This window comes from Cannabis sativa, chromosome 1 (assembly GCF_029168945.1).
Source record: "Cannabis sativa cultivar Pink pepper isolate KNU-18-1 chromosome 1, ASM2916894v1, whole genome shotgun sequence".
In the NCBI taxonomy this organism is placed as follows: Eukaryota; Viridiplantae; Streptophyta; class Magnoliopsida; order Rosales; family Cannabaceae; genus Cannabis; species Cannabis sativa.
In genome coordinates, this window is record NC_083601.1 from 45,349,268 (window position 1) to 45,367,259 (window position 17,992).

General features: G+C 29.1%; 1 protein-coding gene across 1 annotated transcript; it reads right to left on the reverse strand.

Moving 5' to 3' along the window:
- Nucleotides 1-8,533: 8,533 nt before the first annotated feature.
- Nucleotides 8,534-17,748, reverse strand: LOC115704625 (beta-glucosidase 46). The gene is made up of 16 exons (XM_030631827.2): nt 17,094-17,748; nt 16,758-16,983; nt 16,427-16,649; nt 16,104-16,317; nt 11,661-11,927; nt 11,511-11,577; nt 11,373-11,431; nt 10,893-10,968; nt 10,710-10,784; nt 10,531-10,618; nt 10,200-10,452; nt 9,934-10,049; nt 9,583-9,838; nt 9,379-9,481; nt 9,039-9,147; nt 8,534-8,942 (listed from the first exon to the last, which is right to left on the reverse strand). The coding sequence occupies exons 1-16, from the start codon at nt 17,601-17,603 to the stop codon at nt 8,738-8,740; spliced, it is 2,847 nt and encodes a 948-aa protein (XP_030487687.2). The 5' UTR covers nt 17,604-17,748; the 3' UTR covers nt 8,534-8,737.
- Between the last annotated feature and the right edge of the window lie 244 nt (nt 17,749-17,992).

A 17,992-nucleotide genomic window follows, 5' to 3' on the forward strand; every position in this document is an offset into this window, starting at 1 on the left:
GATATATTTCTTGATTCCAAAAGTGTTCTATCATCTTATTTGACATATGATGATCTCACTGCCTCTGTTGTCTTGTCACAACCGAAGAGATAAATACCATTTAGTTTTTCTTAGACATAATTCACAGTACCTTGTCGTAGTGGGAGAGTTTCTAGGAACTCACCTTCTTATGACTTGGGAGACACTAGTGATTAAAATCCATTGTGAGTTTAAACAAGTAATGGATTGTTAGGACAAGAAACTAAGAAGAAAGCCAATAGAACTATGGTTTAATCCATTCACATGGAGTAACCTTAAGTTTTCTATTACAAGGACATAAAAGGAAATTTTCGTTTATAAGTCTATTCAATGGACTTAACAAAACTTCCTGTTCCTAGTATTATAGGTTTGAGTTTATCTAAACCTATGGCTTGTGGTATACCTGGTAATTACTTACTCTAATGCAAGCAACTTACTTTAGTAAGATGCTGAAGCATTTTCTTTCTAATGGCAATCTATAGAAGCTTCACAACTTCTTAGGTATAGATTTTATTTATCTAAGGAAAAGTCTCAACTATTCCAGAAAAGATAAAGCCATGAAAGAATTTCTTATATCAACAGTGAGAGGTCTTAGATATGCTTTTGTATGCCTTAGACCAGACACCTGCTGTTGAGTGGGAGTAATGAGTAGGTATCAGATTAATCCAGGAGAAGAACATTGGAAGACAATCAAGTAAATCCTAAGATTAAGAAGAGGAACTATATGATAGTCTATAAGGGTGTGTTTAAAACTCTTAGACTACACCATATCAGATTTCAAAATTTGCCTTTGTGCTAGTAAATCTTTCTGATAAGATGGTGGTTACTCTGGGGGTGGAATAGTGATTTTGGAGAAGTCTAAAAACCTATCTGAAGTCTCTAGGTCTACCAGAGAGAGACTGAATGTTAAAGCTGCAGGAAAGGTACTTATTCAGTCTAAGGAAAGTTCTATACATCTTTGGCACCATTCCAAATTGCCTTAAACTACTAGTGTTAATTTCCTGATTAACCAAAAGTAGTTGCCAAAGATATAGAATCCAGTATCCCAAGAGAGTAGACATATAGAGAGGAATTTCACATTATCAATGATTTTGTGATTAAGGAAGAGTAATGGTGGAGAAAAGGTTGTGTTTAATTCAACCTTTCAGATCCTATTACGAGGAGTTTACTACTACTACACTTGATTTGTATATCGAGGTGTTGAGATTATTTGAAACGCACTTTTTGTTTTATATTAGTGCAAGTGGGAGTTTGTTGGGTTTTATGCCCTAAATAAAACTCATTTCAATATAATCAGATTTACTTATTAATATAGATCAGAAATAACATTTAATGTTGCATGGTTCACATGATTTATTTCATGATTATATGTACATAATGTATAAATTCATCTGAAACCCTTTTCACATACTTGATCCAGTTTATTGTGCCGTCAACACATTGGAAAGTAAACATGACTATGTGAATAAAGTTTCCTAGATTTATCAGACATAGGGTTTTACTGATATGATAATCTACAACAGAGTTTACTTGCATTTGGAGAAGTGCTATGTTCTTTCCAGAGCATTGGTTAAAGTAAAGCTCAGGTTGGATGCATGGAGTATGCATCGGAAGGGACCGATATTGAACTTTGACTTAGATTTATTAAACTTACCGTAATATCTATTCAAGTCAATATCGCCTAGTTGATCCTAGATCAAATGTTCTTAATCCCCGTTATGATTAGGCTCAATCTTGAAAGGCTATTCGTGTTCTTTGATTTGTTAGTTAAGCCTACTTTTAGGTCAGGGTGATACGTACATTTTGGGAACACGGTAGTGCAATTGAGTGGGAGCGCTAGCATAAACATGGAATCTATAGCTTCTATCTGGCGAATAGTAAGCAAAGGATGATCTCCTTCGAGCTTGACCAAACGAACATAAATGGTGGAGTACTCATTTCACATAAGCTGAAATATCATTTATACGGGGTCAAGTGTTTTAAGGAATAAATACATTGTAGGGTGTAACGGTAATTTAATCCCTTTACAAAGGTAGATCATTCATATAGAGGATCATTGATCACATTAGGATTATAACAATGGATAACTAATGATGTGTCTATATGGTGGAACATATAGAGCATTCTATATACTGAGAGTGCAATTCTAAGTTCTATGCGTGGATTCAACGAAGAATTAATAAGTTAGTGAATTTTAGTGCTAAATTCTTGATCTACTTATTGGAAGCTCGGCTATATAGACCCATGGTCCCCCCACTAGTTGAGATAATATTGCTTGTAAGACTCATGTAATTGGTTTTGATTAATCAATTATAATTCTCAAATTAGACTATGTCTATTTGTGAATTTTTCACTAAGTAAGGGCGAAATTGTAAAGAAAGAGTTTATAGGGGCATATTTGTTAATTATGATACTTTGTATGGTTCAATTAATAAATATGATAAATGACAATATTATTTAATAATTATTTATAGTTATTAAATAGTTAGAATTGGCATTTAAATGGTTGAATTAGGAAATCGGTATTTTTGAGAAAATCAGATACAAAAGGTGTTAAAATTGCAAAATTGCAAAAAGCAAGGCCCAATCCACTAAGTGTAGGGCCAGCCACTTTTGTAGGAAATTTAAACTGATTTTTTCATTATTTTAATGCCAAATAATTCAAACCTAACCCTAGTGGAATGCTATAAATAGATAGTGAAGGCTTCAGGAAATTTACACTTAAATTTCTACACTTCTTCTGATTCAGAAAAACTGAGCCTTCTCTCTCCCTATCTTTAGCTAACCACTCTCTCTCTTCTTCCTTGATAATTTCGAAATCCTTAGTGTATGAGTAGTGCCCACACACATCAAGTGATACCTCAATCATAGTGAGGAAGATCGTGAAGAAAGATCATCAGCAAAGGAGTTTCAGCATCAAAGATTCAGAGAAAGAGATCCAGGTTCAGATATTGATAATGCTCTGCTACAGAAAGGAATCAAGGGCTAGATATCTGAACGGAAGGAGTCATATTATTCCGCTGCACCCAATGTAAGGTTTCTTAACTTTATATGTGTTTAATTTATCGTTTTAGAAAGTTCTTATTTAGGATGTTAATAAACATACTTGTGAGTAGATCTAAGATCCTGGTAAAATAATTTCCAACAATTAGGTGAGATTATTATTATGTGTATAGGAAGAAATCACAAATTAATTAATCTTATAATCTTAACTTTAATCAAATAGGGTTGTAGATATATGAACAATAAATAATCACGTAAAAATCAAAAATAATTATTTGAATAAAGAATTCAATATACACACAGTTATTTATATGAATCCCATTAATCAAAAATAATTATTCAATATATGCACAATAATTTGTCACGCTATATGTTTCTCAATAAAGAAATCCACCTCCTCATAGTCGAAAATAAATAATACATGTAATACAAATCTTTGTAATAGAGTACCTAAAAGAAACAAAACTTCAGTTACCATAATCGGAAAAGGTTTAAGTGAACTAAATAATGACTAAGAAGATCTAAATTACAAAATGAAAATAACATGTCTATATGAGTATGATTTTTTTTGCTATATGAGCATGATTGATCTAAGAGAAAATAAATAAACCTACAAACATATAAATATACTTAATATTAATTTTGAAAAAGAAACAATCCAATTATAAACAATTCTAAATATCAGCTTGACAATTTCAACATACTAATTACTCATTAAATAACCATTATTAAATAACCATAATGTATACATCATGATAATTTTATTTTATTTGATATCAAATGATAAAGATTATTGAGGTTTTTCAGCCATGGAAAACACACTATGATCAAAAAGTAATGTTCATTAATTGTATATTTTAAAGAAACCCAAATTTCCATGAATGTCCCTAATAAGATATAAACAATAAAGATGTAAATTTTTTTTTAAAAAAAAAAGTAGCAAAATTTCAGTTAATATAAGAAATAGAACAAATTGAAAATTTATACAATACTGGAATTTGAACTCTTATAGTTTTTCCATTAAAGACTTTTGAGAAGTTATTTTTATAATTAAAATAATTTATATAATTTTTTTAATGATATCCAAACACTTTAAAAGTACTTTTTATAAATAAAAAAAATAACTCAAAACTTATACTTATTTCTTCTATTTATTATTATTTTTTCAATTAATCACTTTATATTAAAAAATTTTTAATTAATCAAAATTAAATTAAATTAAATTATATATAATTATTTGTTGTATCATTAAAAAAATAAATTATAACATCTAAAATAAAACGAAAATACGTGTCTTGCATGTAATTTTAATCACCTATATATATATATTTAATTACTTTGGTGATTAGAATTTTTATTTAATTTATGACTTAACCAATTTAGTAATGAATGAATATGACTCTCCTCTTTTTTTTTAATAAATAATTAAAAAAACAATGACCAATAATTTTAAAAAGGAAAAATAAATAGATATAACAAGTATTGTTTAGAAGAGGTGATGTGATGCTTTCCTAGAAAACTAAATAATTAACCAATTGAGAAAAACATATACCAAATGTCGAAGGTACTGTGGAAGTATAGTCACGAGAGGTAACGCAACTGCGATGAACAGCGCCATTGAAACTACGCAGCAACTGCACTTTTGGGTAGCCATTTTTGCTTCTCACTCTAATAATACTATGAATAATTTATTTAAGAGAAACCATGCATATACATGAAAGAAGAAGAAGAAGAAGAAATGTATGGTATTAAATGGGCAGCCATAGTCCTATTCGTATATAGAAAGAAATTGGGAACCAGATGAGTTGTGGCTACAATATTGAAACATCAAAGTAATAGAAATAAATAATTTTCCTCCTTCACCATTGGTATTTTTCTATTATATTGTTGGAGTAAAGTTAGGATTATATATGTTTTGTACTCTGCGTAGGTTTTATTTTTTTAAGAAATTATTTTCAAACTAATCTTTTATTTAGTTTTTATTATTTTATTATATATAAATAATATTTTATTAAATATAAATAAAAAAGTTAGCATGAATTTCTCATAAACCAAGAATTCAGTTATATAGGCACACTTTATATAGAATAGATATATATGATACTTTATAATATGATAGAATGAAAAAAAAAAATTCTCAATTATTGAACTGATTGTTGGATTCAAGATATTCTATCAAATTCTATTCAATTTTATTAAACGACGATTGTCCATCTATCAAATTGTGTATTCTAAACTTTTGATGTCTACCATTTCGTGTTTCCCGAACTTTGATATATACTAAATTATGTTCTGTAAACTTTCATCCACATTAGATTTTTATTAGTAAAATTAGATGAAAATTCTTAAATCTAACAATCGTATAATAGTTTGAATTTTTTTTAATAACTTAAATAGTTAAGGAACATAATTTGAGTGAAAAAAAACTATAAATATAATAATTTGATACACATTAAAATTTAAGAAAAAAAATTATTAATTAGCTTTATAATTTTGTAACATAATCTTAGTGATAAATTTATATATAGCATATGCCATGTAGATATAAATAAACTATAACTATAATAAGAGATAGGAGGTAGACTCTTAAAAAATAAAAAGAGATAGAAGGTAGAAAATTTATAAGTAGTAAGTACTCTTTATTACTTTGAAATTTTTGAAAATAGACATAAACTTTACTATAATTATAATAAGTATTAATAATTTGTAGACCATTAACTGTAATTAATTAAGTAGCTTTCGAAAAACGAATAATAATAATAATAATAATATTGTACGTCACTACGCTTAGAGGGTGTAGCGTGGAAGTATAATAATAATAACATTATATTTAAATGCTTGGTTTTATTATTTGATTATTGATAGCGTTCTCAGCTAAATCAGATGGCTACAGCTACGATTTATTATGTGATCTAATTATATCTTTTTAATGTTATTTAATATCAATATAATAAGCATTTCTTTTTCAATTGAGATTTTGTTTATATATCCAAACAAGAAAGATCTGTCATTTTGCCACTAATAATAAAAATAATCCTATATATTTATATGGTTTCTATATATATATATATATACTAGATCAAATTATGTGTAAATACGTATATTTTGTTTTATATTAAGTATGATATAACAAATAATTATATATAATTTAATTTTTTTATTAAAAGATTAATCAAGCTTAAAATTAGCAAATTTTCGGAGTTATATATTATCAGTTGAAACTTAACATAATATATATTAATTTTAATTATTTTTCTTACGATTGATAAATATATTATTGTTAGTTTTAAAATTATATTTTAGACTAATATCTCACCAACTGAAAGAGAAACTTATAAAAAATAATATATACGACACTGCACATAACATTGTTCTAGCTCCTACGTTCAATATTAAAAAAAAAACTTCAAAAAATATTAAATATGCATTTTTTTTCACTCTTTATATTACATCATTTTTTTTTTCTTCTTGAAACTAGATTTTTTTTTTTGCTAGAACCAAACCATTGAAAAAGTCCATATCGATATAAATTTATATTAATTTGAGAAATACTAAAAACACAGTGTTATATAGTGCTATTGAGTAATTAAATATTAATACTATATAATTTAATTTAACAATTATTATAAAATGTTATTATAACCATTTACAAGGTACCAATCTTATAGGTCAGAAAAAAAATAGTTCTGCAAGTTATTCAATTCTAAACGACACGAGCAAAATGTTTAATATAATTTCCATTTTATATTCTTAGTTGATAAATTATTAACTTCCATTATCTTTCTTTTTGGGTGAATATTGTTATTTAAATCATAAAAGTGAAACTTTTGTCATTTTGGTCACAGAGGAAAAATAAACTATTGTCCAATAATTGTAAAGTGAATTATTCGTGTGTATTATGGACACAAGAAGCCGATACTCCACTTTTAAGAAAAATAAGTATTCACAAATGAAAGAATAAGTGCTTTTTTATAGTCCAACCAAAATACCAAATACCATCCTCTTTTCATTCAAGAGCATTTTTTCTTTTTTTAAAATATTCATTTTCATTAAGAAGAGCAATAATCACTCAACAAAACAGACAACATAACTCAATTAACAAATCGCTTAACAAAAATTAAAAAAACATTACATAATGACCCCAACAAAGTTTTACATTCCTCAATTAAAAGACCAAACATGGAGCACATTTGTAAAGATCTACGAATAGCCTCCTCACCACCAAGCTATCTATTTCGATCACCACCCTAATTTTTCAACCAACTCAACACCTCTTTGATACTCACCGCTTCGGCCACTTCTAAGGTTATTCGCGCACACCTTGCTTGAGCCACCACCAAATAGCCCGCCACATTACGTACGATGAAATCAATCTCATACTTTCCTTCACCATCAAACAAAGCCAAATCTATGCTAATCTTAATGCTTTAACTGGGTTCAGACCAAAGCTCTTTACCATCCTCTTCATGTAAAGGACGCAACAGAGGAATATTTCCTCTCCTTTGTGCGTTCAACCATTGATCAAGAATTTTAACAGCAAATGCAACCACCTCCTCAACCCTTCACTTTCTATTTTGCCAAATACACTCATTGCGAGCTTTCCAAATAGACCAACACACCATGAACACTCGACTCAGCCTCAACGAATCAAAATTCTTCATCCACTCCAACCATCTTCCAACAACCCCAAGCAAAATCACAAGAGATCAGACAATGGGTATCTGATTCTGCTAACATCTCACAAACCGGGCAAACAACTTGTAATGGTACATGTTTGATAACATAAATTCCTTGACTTTGGGTGGGATTTCAAGTTGCCATAATGTTTTCGAGAAGTCAAAATTTGCATCCGTTGGGTAGGCCCCTTTTAGAACTTGTAGATGTTGATATGCACTACAGACAGGATAATGACCACTCTTGTCATGGAACCAATACCAAGAGTCTTAAGAAGTAGAAGAGCTAAGAGGAATACCCAATATAGTTTCAGCTTCAACAATAGAGAATAAATCCTTCACCTCTAGCCCTTTTGCCAACTTCAAACAAGCTACTAACCATACATGAGCTCACCAAAGGCAGCCACGGATCATACATAATCCAAATAGAGTTTCCCACCCCACTCTTCAGCGCATGCCATCTTTCAGGAGTTCCATTGTTGCAAAAATAGTACTCTTCCAAATAAAGCTTGGATTAACTCCCAGTTCAGATGAAAAGAAGTCTCCACGAGCATAGTATCGAGCCCAAAAGACCTTTCCAACCAACGAATCAGGCCTTGTTATCAGCCGCCGCCGTTGCTTTCCCAACATAACAAGATTAAAATCTCTTAAACTTCGAAAACCCAACTCATCCAAAACATACATTTCCTGTTTCTATCTTTCAAACTAGACTTCCACCAAAACTTTGCCATTAATTGCTCAATTTGCTCACAAATATCCACTGGCAACAATAAAAACACTCATAGCATATCATTTTTTTTTTATAATAAATAATATCACACTAGTAGTACTGAGCAACACTAATACCATATAACAATCTCTTCCATCAATCCTTTTGTCAATGATTGTCATTCATTTCATATTTTCCAACTTCCAAGCCAAACATACTATACTACATATATATAAAGAAATAAAGAGGAAGAGCTAGAAACTACTCAATGACACTAAGATGATTAAAGGGAAAAAACAGTAGGACTGTTATTGAGGTAACATTTTTACATATGCTACATTGAATAAAGTTGAGCACTTGAATTTTTATTCATTTTACTAGCAATGAAATCTCTGTACCAAATAGCTGAAAATCTTGGTCTTCTAGTTAGAGTGCCAAAATCAACATGATAGAGTCCAAAACGTACACTGTATCCATCTCTCCACTCAAAATTGTCAAGCAAAGACCATGCAAAGTAGCCTCTTACATCAGCTCCTTTTCTGTCCACCCCACAAAAAAAAAAATGAAGAGAAAAATTCAGTCCCTTTTCTCTTAAAAATCTTTCAAAGCTTCCTTTATGAGATTTTCAAGCATACCTAATTGTAGAGGCTAAAGCACTTAAGTAGGATGCCATGTACTCCACTCTTTCAACATCATTTAATGAATCTTCTACATTTAAATTGGGTTTGTCCTTGTAACCATAACCTTCATAGATAACAAGAAAAAAAACATAAGATATGAGGTGTTTGGGGCTTAGGAGAGAAATTAATTATTTAACTATTGCTCTAAAGATATATGGTACTTTTAAAAATTACTAAAAATTTGTGTATTTCTTCATTTTATTTTCTTTATAAAAAAAACTATTTTTTTGGGTGCTGGGCTCGGTGTAGAGACAACAATTTTTAAGATTGTTGATCTTAAATACTCATTACTCACCGTTTTCTGTGATGAACATAGGTATGTTGTTGTACCTTTCTTTTATGTACATAATAATATTTTCCAATCCTTGAGGATAAACATATATCCAGTCAACTTCAGTCTGCATCAGCAAGAAACTTAAGTTAGTATTTATTATACCCCAAAAAAAGAAGAAATTAATTTGATATGTCATATGATTGATGAAGAAGTTTTTTTACATACTTCTTGTCCAATAAAAGAACCATACTTTTGAGGAGTTCGTAATGCCAAACCTTCTGTCTTTGAATTTCCTGGTCCTACTTCACACTCAGAATACTTACAATCTTTTATGTAGAAACTAGTGTAGTGGTTTACACCTATAAAGTCTATTCCTTTCTTAAGCTTCTCCATTTCATATTTTGAAAAAACAGGCAAATCCAACCCCAGAATTTCTCTCATCTCTTCAGGATATTTCCCATGTATAATGGGGTCTAAGAACCTGCATTGGGCAGTGACAAAATACCTCAGTTTATAACCTTGTTTTTTTGGGGGTATTTTTTAAAAAATAAAAGAAATTAAATCAATAACTCATACCAGTTCATATAGAAAGATATAGCTCTATTAACAGCTAGTTTGTCTTCAGATGAGTTGCTGAAAGCCTCATACCATAAAGCATTTATAACAATCCCAATGCTTCCTTCTTGGATTTTCTGAGTGTTCAAACCAGTTTACAAAAGTAAATAAGTCAGAAGAGAGCTTAAATTAAAGGGTATGTTTCAGTTATAATATAATCCAAAAATTTTTACAATAATGTTGGAACACACTATTTGAACATTGTTTTCGATAAAAACAGAGTTGACCTGATACTTGGTTCGGTATAAATCAACAGCAGCCGCATGAGACAAGATAACATTATGAGCAGCAATCAAAGGTTCTTTCTCAGAATCTCCATTGGTGCAATTCCCAAAGGAGGCAGAGCAACGACATGGTGGAAAAATCCCTGATCTGTAGCCTCTGATTACTGCAACATTGGGTTCATTGAAGGTCGCCCAGTACTTTACTCTGTCCCCAAATGTTCTAAAACATATGTCCGCATAGTATTTGAAATCTTCCCTGAAATGTAAGTTATGTAACCATATTCCCTTAACAAAAGTAAAAAAGAGAGAATATTACTGTTTTGTTGTAACTTACTGTACTTGTGAACTCAACCAAGCTCCATATCTTTCTTCAAGCTCTTGAGGAATGTCGTAGTGAGTCAAAGTCACAAAAGGTTCGATCCCTGTAAAAACCAGAAATAAATTTTCATTGTTTCTAGAGATGACAAAATCCAATATTATTGGAAGTTAGAGAGAGAGAGAGAGAGAGAAAACCTCTGTGTTGAAGAGAGTCAATGAGTCTGTTGTAATAATCAATCCCAGCCCAATTTATTTGTCCAAATCTTCCTTCTGGGTTCCAGAATTGAGTACACAATTATATATAATCACTATGATTCTGTTACTATAATGTAAAACAGAACTGAAGCTTTTCCAGTTAAGTGAGATGAGAAGGCATACTGGGTAAAATTCTTGCCCATGATATAGACAAACGGTAGCTATTCACTCCAACATAATTCATCAGATTCAAATCTTCCTGTTTTTCATTACAGAATCAAAGTAATAAGTTAGTCAGGTAAAAAGAAAAGCAATTTTATATAATATAAAAAAAAAAGAACACTAAACACTAATAATAGTACCCAATTGTCAAATGAAATAATTAATGAAATAAAAAGTAAAGGGCCAATAATATCATGCTGTAGAGTTTCAATAGTCTTATCACTAAAGTCTACTTTTTTTAAGTCAACGTCAAAAAATATCTTCCATATCTAGACAGGAGTAATAAGTGATTGCCTGGTCACTATGTCCTTTCTCTTCTATTAATTTCCAAAAAAAATCATAAATAATTAACTACATAATACTATTATATAAAAACACAAGTTACAACTGCAATATACATGAACACATAAGAAAAATTATATTTTTTTTCTGTAAAAATACCTCATAAAGATGGTATTGATCAACAGCGATATCTCCAGTAGTTCCATCAATGATAGTACCTTAAAAAAAAAACCCATTTATAAATTTTTAGTACTAGAAAACAACACTAATAATCACAGCCAAAAAGAAAACACTAACCATTCTTATGTGTGAAAACATCCCAGTTACTAAGGCCTTTACCATCACTCAAATAAGCTCCTTCGTACTACAATTAAATTATTAATAAACATTACAAATATATTAAAAAAAAAAATTGTTTAGTTTGGAAAAAGACAGGGGAAAGCTAACCTGATATGAAGAAGAAGCAGTTCCAAAGAGGAAGGTATTATTAGGGAATGAGGAAAGTGAGCTTGTGGAATTGCAGGAGGCCATGAGTATGGTGGAAAAGCATACAAAAAGTCTAAGTAACACCAAAACCTCCATGTATATATATATTATTGTTTGTATGAAGAGAGAAGATTTTAAGAGAGAGCCAAATGGCAATGCATAATGGTTAGATATTAAAATGTTCATAAATAGCGAAACAGAATGAGCAGTAGTCAGATTTGTTGTCATCTTTATGGGTTGTTTTCATGTCACACTCACTCCATCTAGATTGCCCTCTCATTGGCTACCATTTTCTTTTTCTTCTTTTTAGTTGTGTTTTATAAAAATTATTAATAGGACTCTATGTTTTGTTGAATGATAAAATAGATCTTATATTTTTTAAAATTATACAAATATAACCTTAAGTTGATTTTTTTTCCATAATAAAACTTAATAATAATCTGATATAAAGATGTTATGGCAAAATAAATTATATTTTTTTATATATCTATTCGTGTTAGAAATTATCTTAAGTTAGTTAAAAATTGAGTTCAGGTCTTATTTTTACCATTTTGGAAAATATAAGATCAATTTTATCGTTTAACAAAATAGAGGGTCCAATTGATAACTTTTACAAAACACAGAGTTCAAAATAATATTTACCCTTCTTTTTCTTTCTTTTCTTCTGTTTTTCCTATTTTATTACATATATTAAATTATGCATCATTTCATTTTTTTAAAAAAATTACTCTATATATATTTTTTTAAAAAAATTTACAGTTATTCATTTAGGTTCTATATAAATTGTTAAGTAGATTTTTCTTGCCATTTAAATTATTTCGTTAATGTTATAAGAGCTTCTATATAAATTTTTGTAAAAATATATAAAAAAAATACCTATTTTAAAGTATAAAAATAAAAAATAAAAACTTTTTATTTTCTGCATTATTTAAATATTATATTTTATTTGATTAAAATATGTTATCTTTTTCTCTCTCTCTCTTTTTTTTTTTTTAAAAAAAAATCTGTTATCTTTTTCTCTTTAAACTATTTTTTTTGAGAGAACTCTTTAAACTAATTAGAATATGTTATTTTGAAAGATGGAACATTAAAGGAAAAAGAGAAAGATTGTAAAATATTAAAATAATCTCTTGGAGCATGAATAACTGTAGCTAAATGTATTCTCAATAATTTTTCTATTCAATTATTTAAAATATATTATTAAAATTTTAATTTATTTATTTTACTTCAAATTTTTACATTGACTATACATCTCATATTCTCTATTTTATTTCTTTATATTATTTAAATATTATATTTTTAATATATTTTATTCATTTTATAAATATAAAACATATAATATTACACACATATAAAAAAACTAAAAACATAACATTAATGTATGTTTAACTGAATGAATAATTATTTTTACATTTAGCTAAACATTATTTATTAAGCTAAAAATATATAAAATAGCTAAAGTTTACCTCGAAGCTCAATTTTATAATTTTTTCTCTATAATTTGAAGATTAGACTATTTTAACTCATTTATTCATTTATTGGATCAATAAGTTGTTTGACATATGACATTTTTAATTAGTAAACGGATCTGTTAGAAAAGAAGACTAGCGAACTTACAGAAAATGTGTCATCGAGGACTATTACTGCTAATTTTCGAAGTTGCAGACTAATCTGCATTAATTTTAAGTTTTTTTGGGACTTATGTCGTAATTATTCCAAATATAAATAAGCTTGATTTTTTCTTAAAAAAATATTAGTTTGTTTAACGTTTAGAAGTAACTGTGTATAATTACTAAGTATGGTAATTACTAGGGTGGTAATTACATAATTTAGTAATTACAGTATATTTTAAAATGCAAGGTGTGTTTAGATATGAGGTGGTAATTACATATGAATTCCTAATATCTTGTTTGGAAAAATAGTTAGTATTTACATGGAAAAATAATATTTTTTAGTAGCTAATGTTTAATATAGAAAGTTTTTAGTAATTACACAGTGTAATTACATTCAATTCTCATGGAGGGCCATGAGAATTGGAGAGTGTAATTGGAATCCCTTAATTACTTCCAATTACACAGTTACAATGTAATTACATGGTCAGGCAAACATTCCAAATTGTGTAATTACCTCCAATTACACACAAATCCAATCACATTGTGGCTTTCCAAATGCACTAAGCTTTTCAATAATTTTGGTTTGATTCTTTTAAGAAACGTATTTATAAATAAAATAAAGTTTGAAAATATTTTTTTTAGGAATAATTTAAATTTTTTAAGTAAACTTAATATTTTATTAGGTTTTTTAATAATACATTATAATTTTTAAAAGTAATGTTTTTAATAAATGGGGGCAAAATTTTGTATTGATCAAAGTTCATGGGATAAGAATACTTATTTTTAACGGTAAAAAAAATAGAATCGAATAGAACCGGCATAATTATGTAACTGTTATATTTTAGGAGAGATTTTTAATAAGTTGCACATTTTAGGAGACAGGATCAGGTAATGTTGAAAGTTTAGGGGCAAAATTTTTAATTATTCTAAAATTTAGATACCTACATTAAAATATGTGTATTATATGAACAAAATTATATACCACTATTTTTTTTGAGAAAAAAGATTTATAATATACTACTATTATACATAGTAAGAAAAAATATCATTTAAGAATAATAATATACCATACAACAAAACAGAAAATATACTGTACAATAAATTATATATACTAACAATCCACAACAACTTATGAAAAATTAAAAAAAAAAAAAATCGACATAATTTTGAAATAAAAAAATATTTTAACAAAACTAATATAAATATATTATAATCTTTAAGTAATTTACTTTTAATTTTAAAAAAAATATTGATTTTTTTAATATAACAAAAGATAATATAAATAATAAATAAAGTAAAAAAATCATTTGTTTACAAGTTTTAAAATAAAAATATTTACTAAAAATTATTGAGTTTAAAATATTTAATAAATCTAAATTAATATACATATTACATAAAATACATGTAATAGAATTGACCTAATCTAACATGATGAAATTAATTAAATCGGGTGAGTTAGCCTATGACGGGAAGTTTTGGAGGAGTAGGAGGAAGTTTTGGCTTGTTTTCATTATTGGCTTTGAACTTATTTTTCACAAGAAAGAGTATAGTTAAAATCAGCACAACAAGAACAAGAAGAAGAAACAACATGTTAAATATCCTTCTTTATTATCACTAATAATTTTGGAACAATATGTGATCGTATTCCAATTTATAAAACATGTAATGTGGAATTTTTTGTTGAGGATTCACGTGGCATCAAAGTAACTATCACCAAAGATGTAATGTAGACTTTTTTGTTGACCGAAGTGTTAGCACTACTATATCCTTATAATTAATTTGTTAACAGTTTTCTATAATTAATATATAATATAATTAGATCAAAACTTATCCTAAGCTCTCTACGTGATCAAGTAGCATTAAAATCTCACATAATTTTTTTTAAAAAAATCAAACCTGATCATCAAACATATATCGAATATTGTCAAAACTATAATGGTGTAAATGGAATAAACTATAAGGGCACATTTAGAAAATAACTGTATAATTAAATTTGTATGTAATTAAAAATAATAATCCAATTTGATATATTTGTCTGTGATATGTAATTATTATGTAATTATTACACCCGGTATATTATAATGTAATTACTACTATATAATTATTATCTTAATAATACTTCTAAACATAGCGTAACGTATCAAAATGTTTTACCAAGAAATAATGAAATATTTTTCTTAGAAAAAAAAGTAATAATGAAATACTTTAAATTTCCTTAATTGCAACCCTTAGAATGAGTACAATATTACAATTTCTGAAAGAACGGTCTGTTCAACAAAAAGGCAAATATTAGTTTTGAAAGGGAAACTCGTCAAAGTCTCAAGCGAAAGATGTGAAAGTGATCAAAACAATTACATATACTCATTCTCATTACTCCAAAATTGACTGCCAAAATTTCCATAGTTGATTCAACATATCTCTCCACACCATATTTATTATCTCTATATTTTACAAGCTGTGCCATCTTTACTATTCTTCTTCACCTACTGCTTGGCCTGCTCACAAAAATTATTCAATAAAAAAGTGTCAAAAATGTGACAATCTCTATTACAAGAAATTATCATGAAAATTTTCAATCAATTTTTTTTATCATTGTGGCTTTTACACTTATTCAATAAGTGACCTTACCTCATACTAAAGGGTCATAACAACAAACAAGTGGGTAGGAAGGAAGGAATGAATATACAAACAAAAGGGTTTGGTTAAGTTATGGTGGTGGCCCCCCTAAATAAACTTTTTCAGATTTCTAAAATATCAAAATCAAACAAGATTGTGAAGAGAATATATTTACCTGTGAGTATAGGAAGGTGCCAAAGATTGCTATGGCAGCTCCAAGTGCATTGATGGGTTGAACAGGGGTGTGGAAGATGATGATGGATGAAACTATCACAGATACTCGTTTCATTGTGTTCCCTACACTAAAAGTTAAAGGAGATATCTGGTCTAGTGACATGTATGAAACTTGGTTGTACAAGTGGTAGAATATGCTCTGAGCTGCCACCCACCTGTTTCATTACAATCAATAATTCATTCAATCAAAAATAATTAAGTAAAGGGTCATCTGAGAATTCATTCATATACTCAACAAAGAGGGATTTTTGAGTGTTTATTTACCATACGAAATGAGGACCAATCTGTGAAAGAGCTTGGTTCCAACCAGCAGCCCACATCTTAGGACCCTCAACAGCAATGGCAAAGGGTGTTAGAATCAATAGAGACAACATTGATAAACAAGCGTAGTAGTTCATCCCACTAACAGATTTTCCTTTCATCCCTTTCTTTGAGAATATGTTTCTAAACACAAATGCCAAGTTTGAGATCATTGCCCCCATAAACCCTGAAACATATTTTTTCACAAACATTATTGTAAGCACTAACAACAACAACAACAACCATCACAATTGGTACTAAATAATAAACTATCTTCTCAAACAAGTTTTCATACCAACTAAGTTGAAATTGAGCTCAGTTACAGCAGCAAGGGCACAACCACCGATTATTGGCACTAGTGACAAGTAGACAGGCATGGGAAACATTTCACCTAATAGAAACCTTGACACCAAAACACTGAAAGCTGGTTCACTACTCTTAATGATATGAGTGAATGAAACTGCAACTTTGGACATACTCACTGTAGCCGCAACATGCCCAATTGTATGTGCCACAGCAACCTATAACATATATCACAAGCAGAGGAATATGGTTAACAAAAAAAACAGAGCAAAATTAAAAACTACAACTTAATTTCTCATGTGATTTCTATGAATGATAAAACTCTTACCGGGAAAAGGGTCTTCCAAAAGTCTAAATCTGTTTTTGGGGCTTCGGCAATTCTAGTGGCCCAAGAGATAAGCATCATTAGAGAACCAGCGGCTAATGATAGCAAGGAAGTGAGCCATGGATAGGGAAAAGCATTCAAAACTTTCTTGTTATATATATTGAAAACCACATTCAAAGCCCACCAAGTGGCAAAATATAGACCAATCTTGTATTTCTGACCAGCCTGCTGATCTGGCAACTCGATGTTGATTTCCAAAGGCACTGACCGATCAGCCTCGTAGGCCTTACACTCAGTAGCCGCCGCGCGCTTCTGGGTTTTAGGCAACAATGAGAAATTCTCAACGGAAGAGATATAAATGGGTTTTTGAGAAGAAACCAAGGGGTTCAAGCTTAGTTGGGCATTTTGAATAATGGGCAATGAAAAAGTTTTGATCTTTGGGACTGAAAACTTTCGTGTCAATATATCAGAGGACGTGAACGATGAAGGTGTAAGCTTTACAGAAGACATCATTAATGGAGTTAGAAAGAGAGGTGTTTTAATGGAGTTTGTGTTGTTAAAGAGAGTGAAGAAAAGGTATAGTCTTGAAAGAGAGAAGTGAGGGAATCTTGAAACGGCTTTAGCTGAGGAAGAGGAGGTGGAGGCCTGAGAGGTTTATATATGAGTTGGTGGGAGAGACGAGGTTTATATATGACGTCATTATTGTATTATTACCAAAATATCCTTGTCGACTTATTTCCTCTTTTTAGGATATTTCTTCCAATCTTATTTTGGTACGTTCTGTAATAAAATTCTAAACCGTTGTTTCCTTTTTCCTAGAAAAGAAATATCTTTCGAAAAGGAAAAAATAATGTAATTCTTTTATTAGAAGAAACAGTCAAATTTTCAATCAGGTAACCAAG

Excerpts from the sequence above, each read along its gene's own strand:
- LOC115704625 (XM_030631827.2), bottom strand. The coding sequence starts at position 17,603 with ATGATGTCTTCTGTAAAGCTTACACCTTCATCGTTCACGTCCTCTGAT. Across the intron at positions 16,984-17,093 it reads TTTGGAAGACCCTTTTCCCG|GTTGCTGTGGCACATACAAT; the intron begins GTAAGAGTTTTA and ends TATATGTTATAG. Across the intron at positions 11,578-11,660 it reads CTGCTTCTTCTTCATATCAG|TACGAAGGAGCTTATTTGAG; the intron begins GTTAGCTTTCCC and ends ATTTAATTGTAG.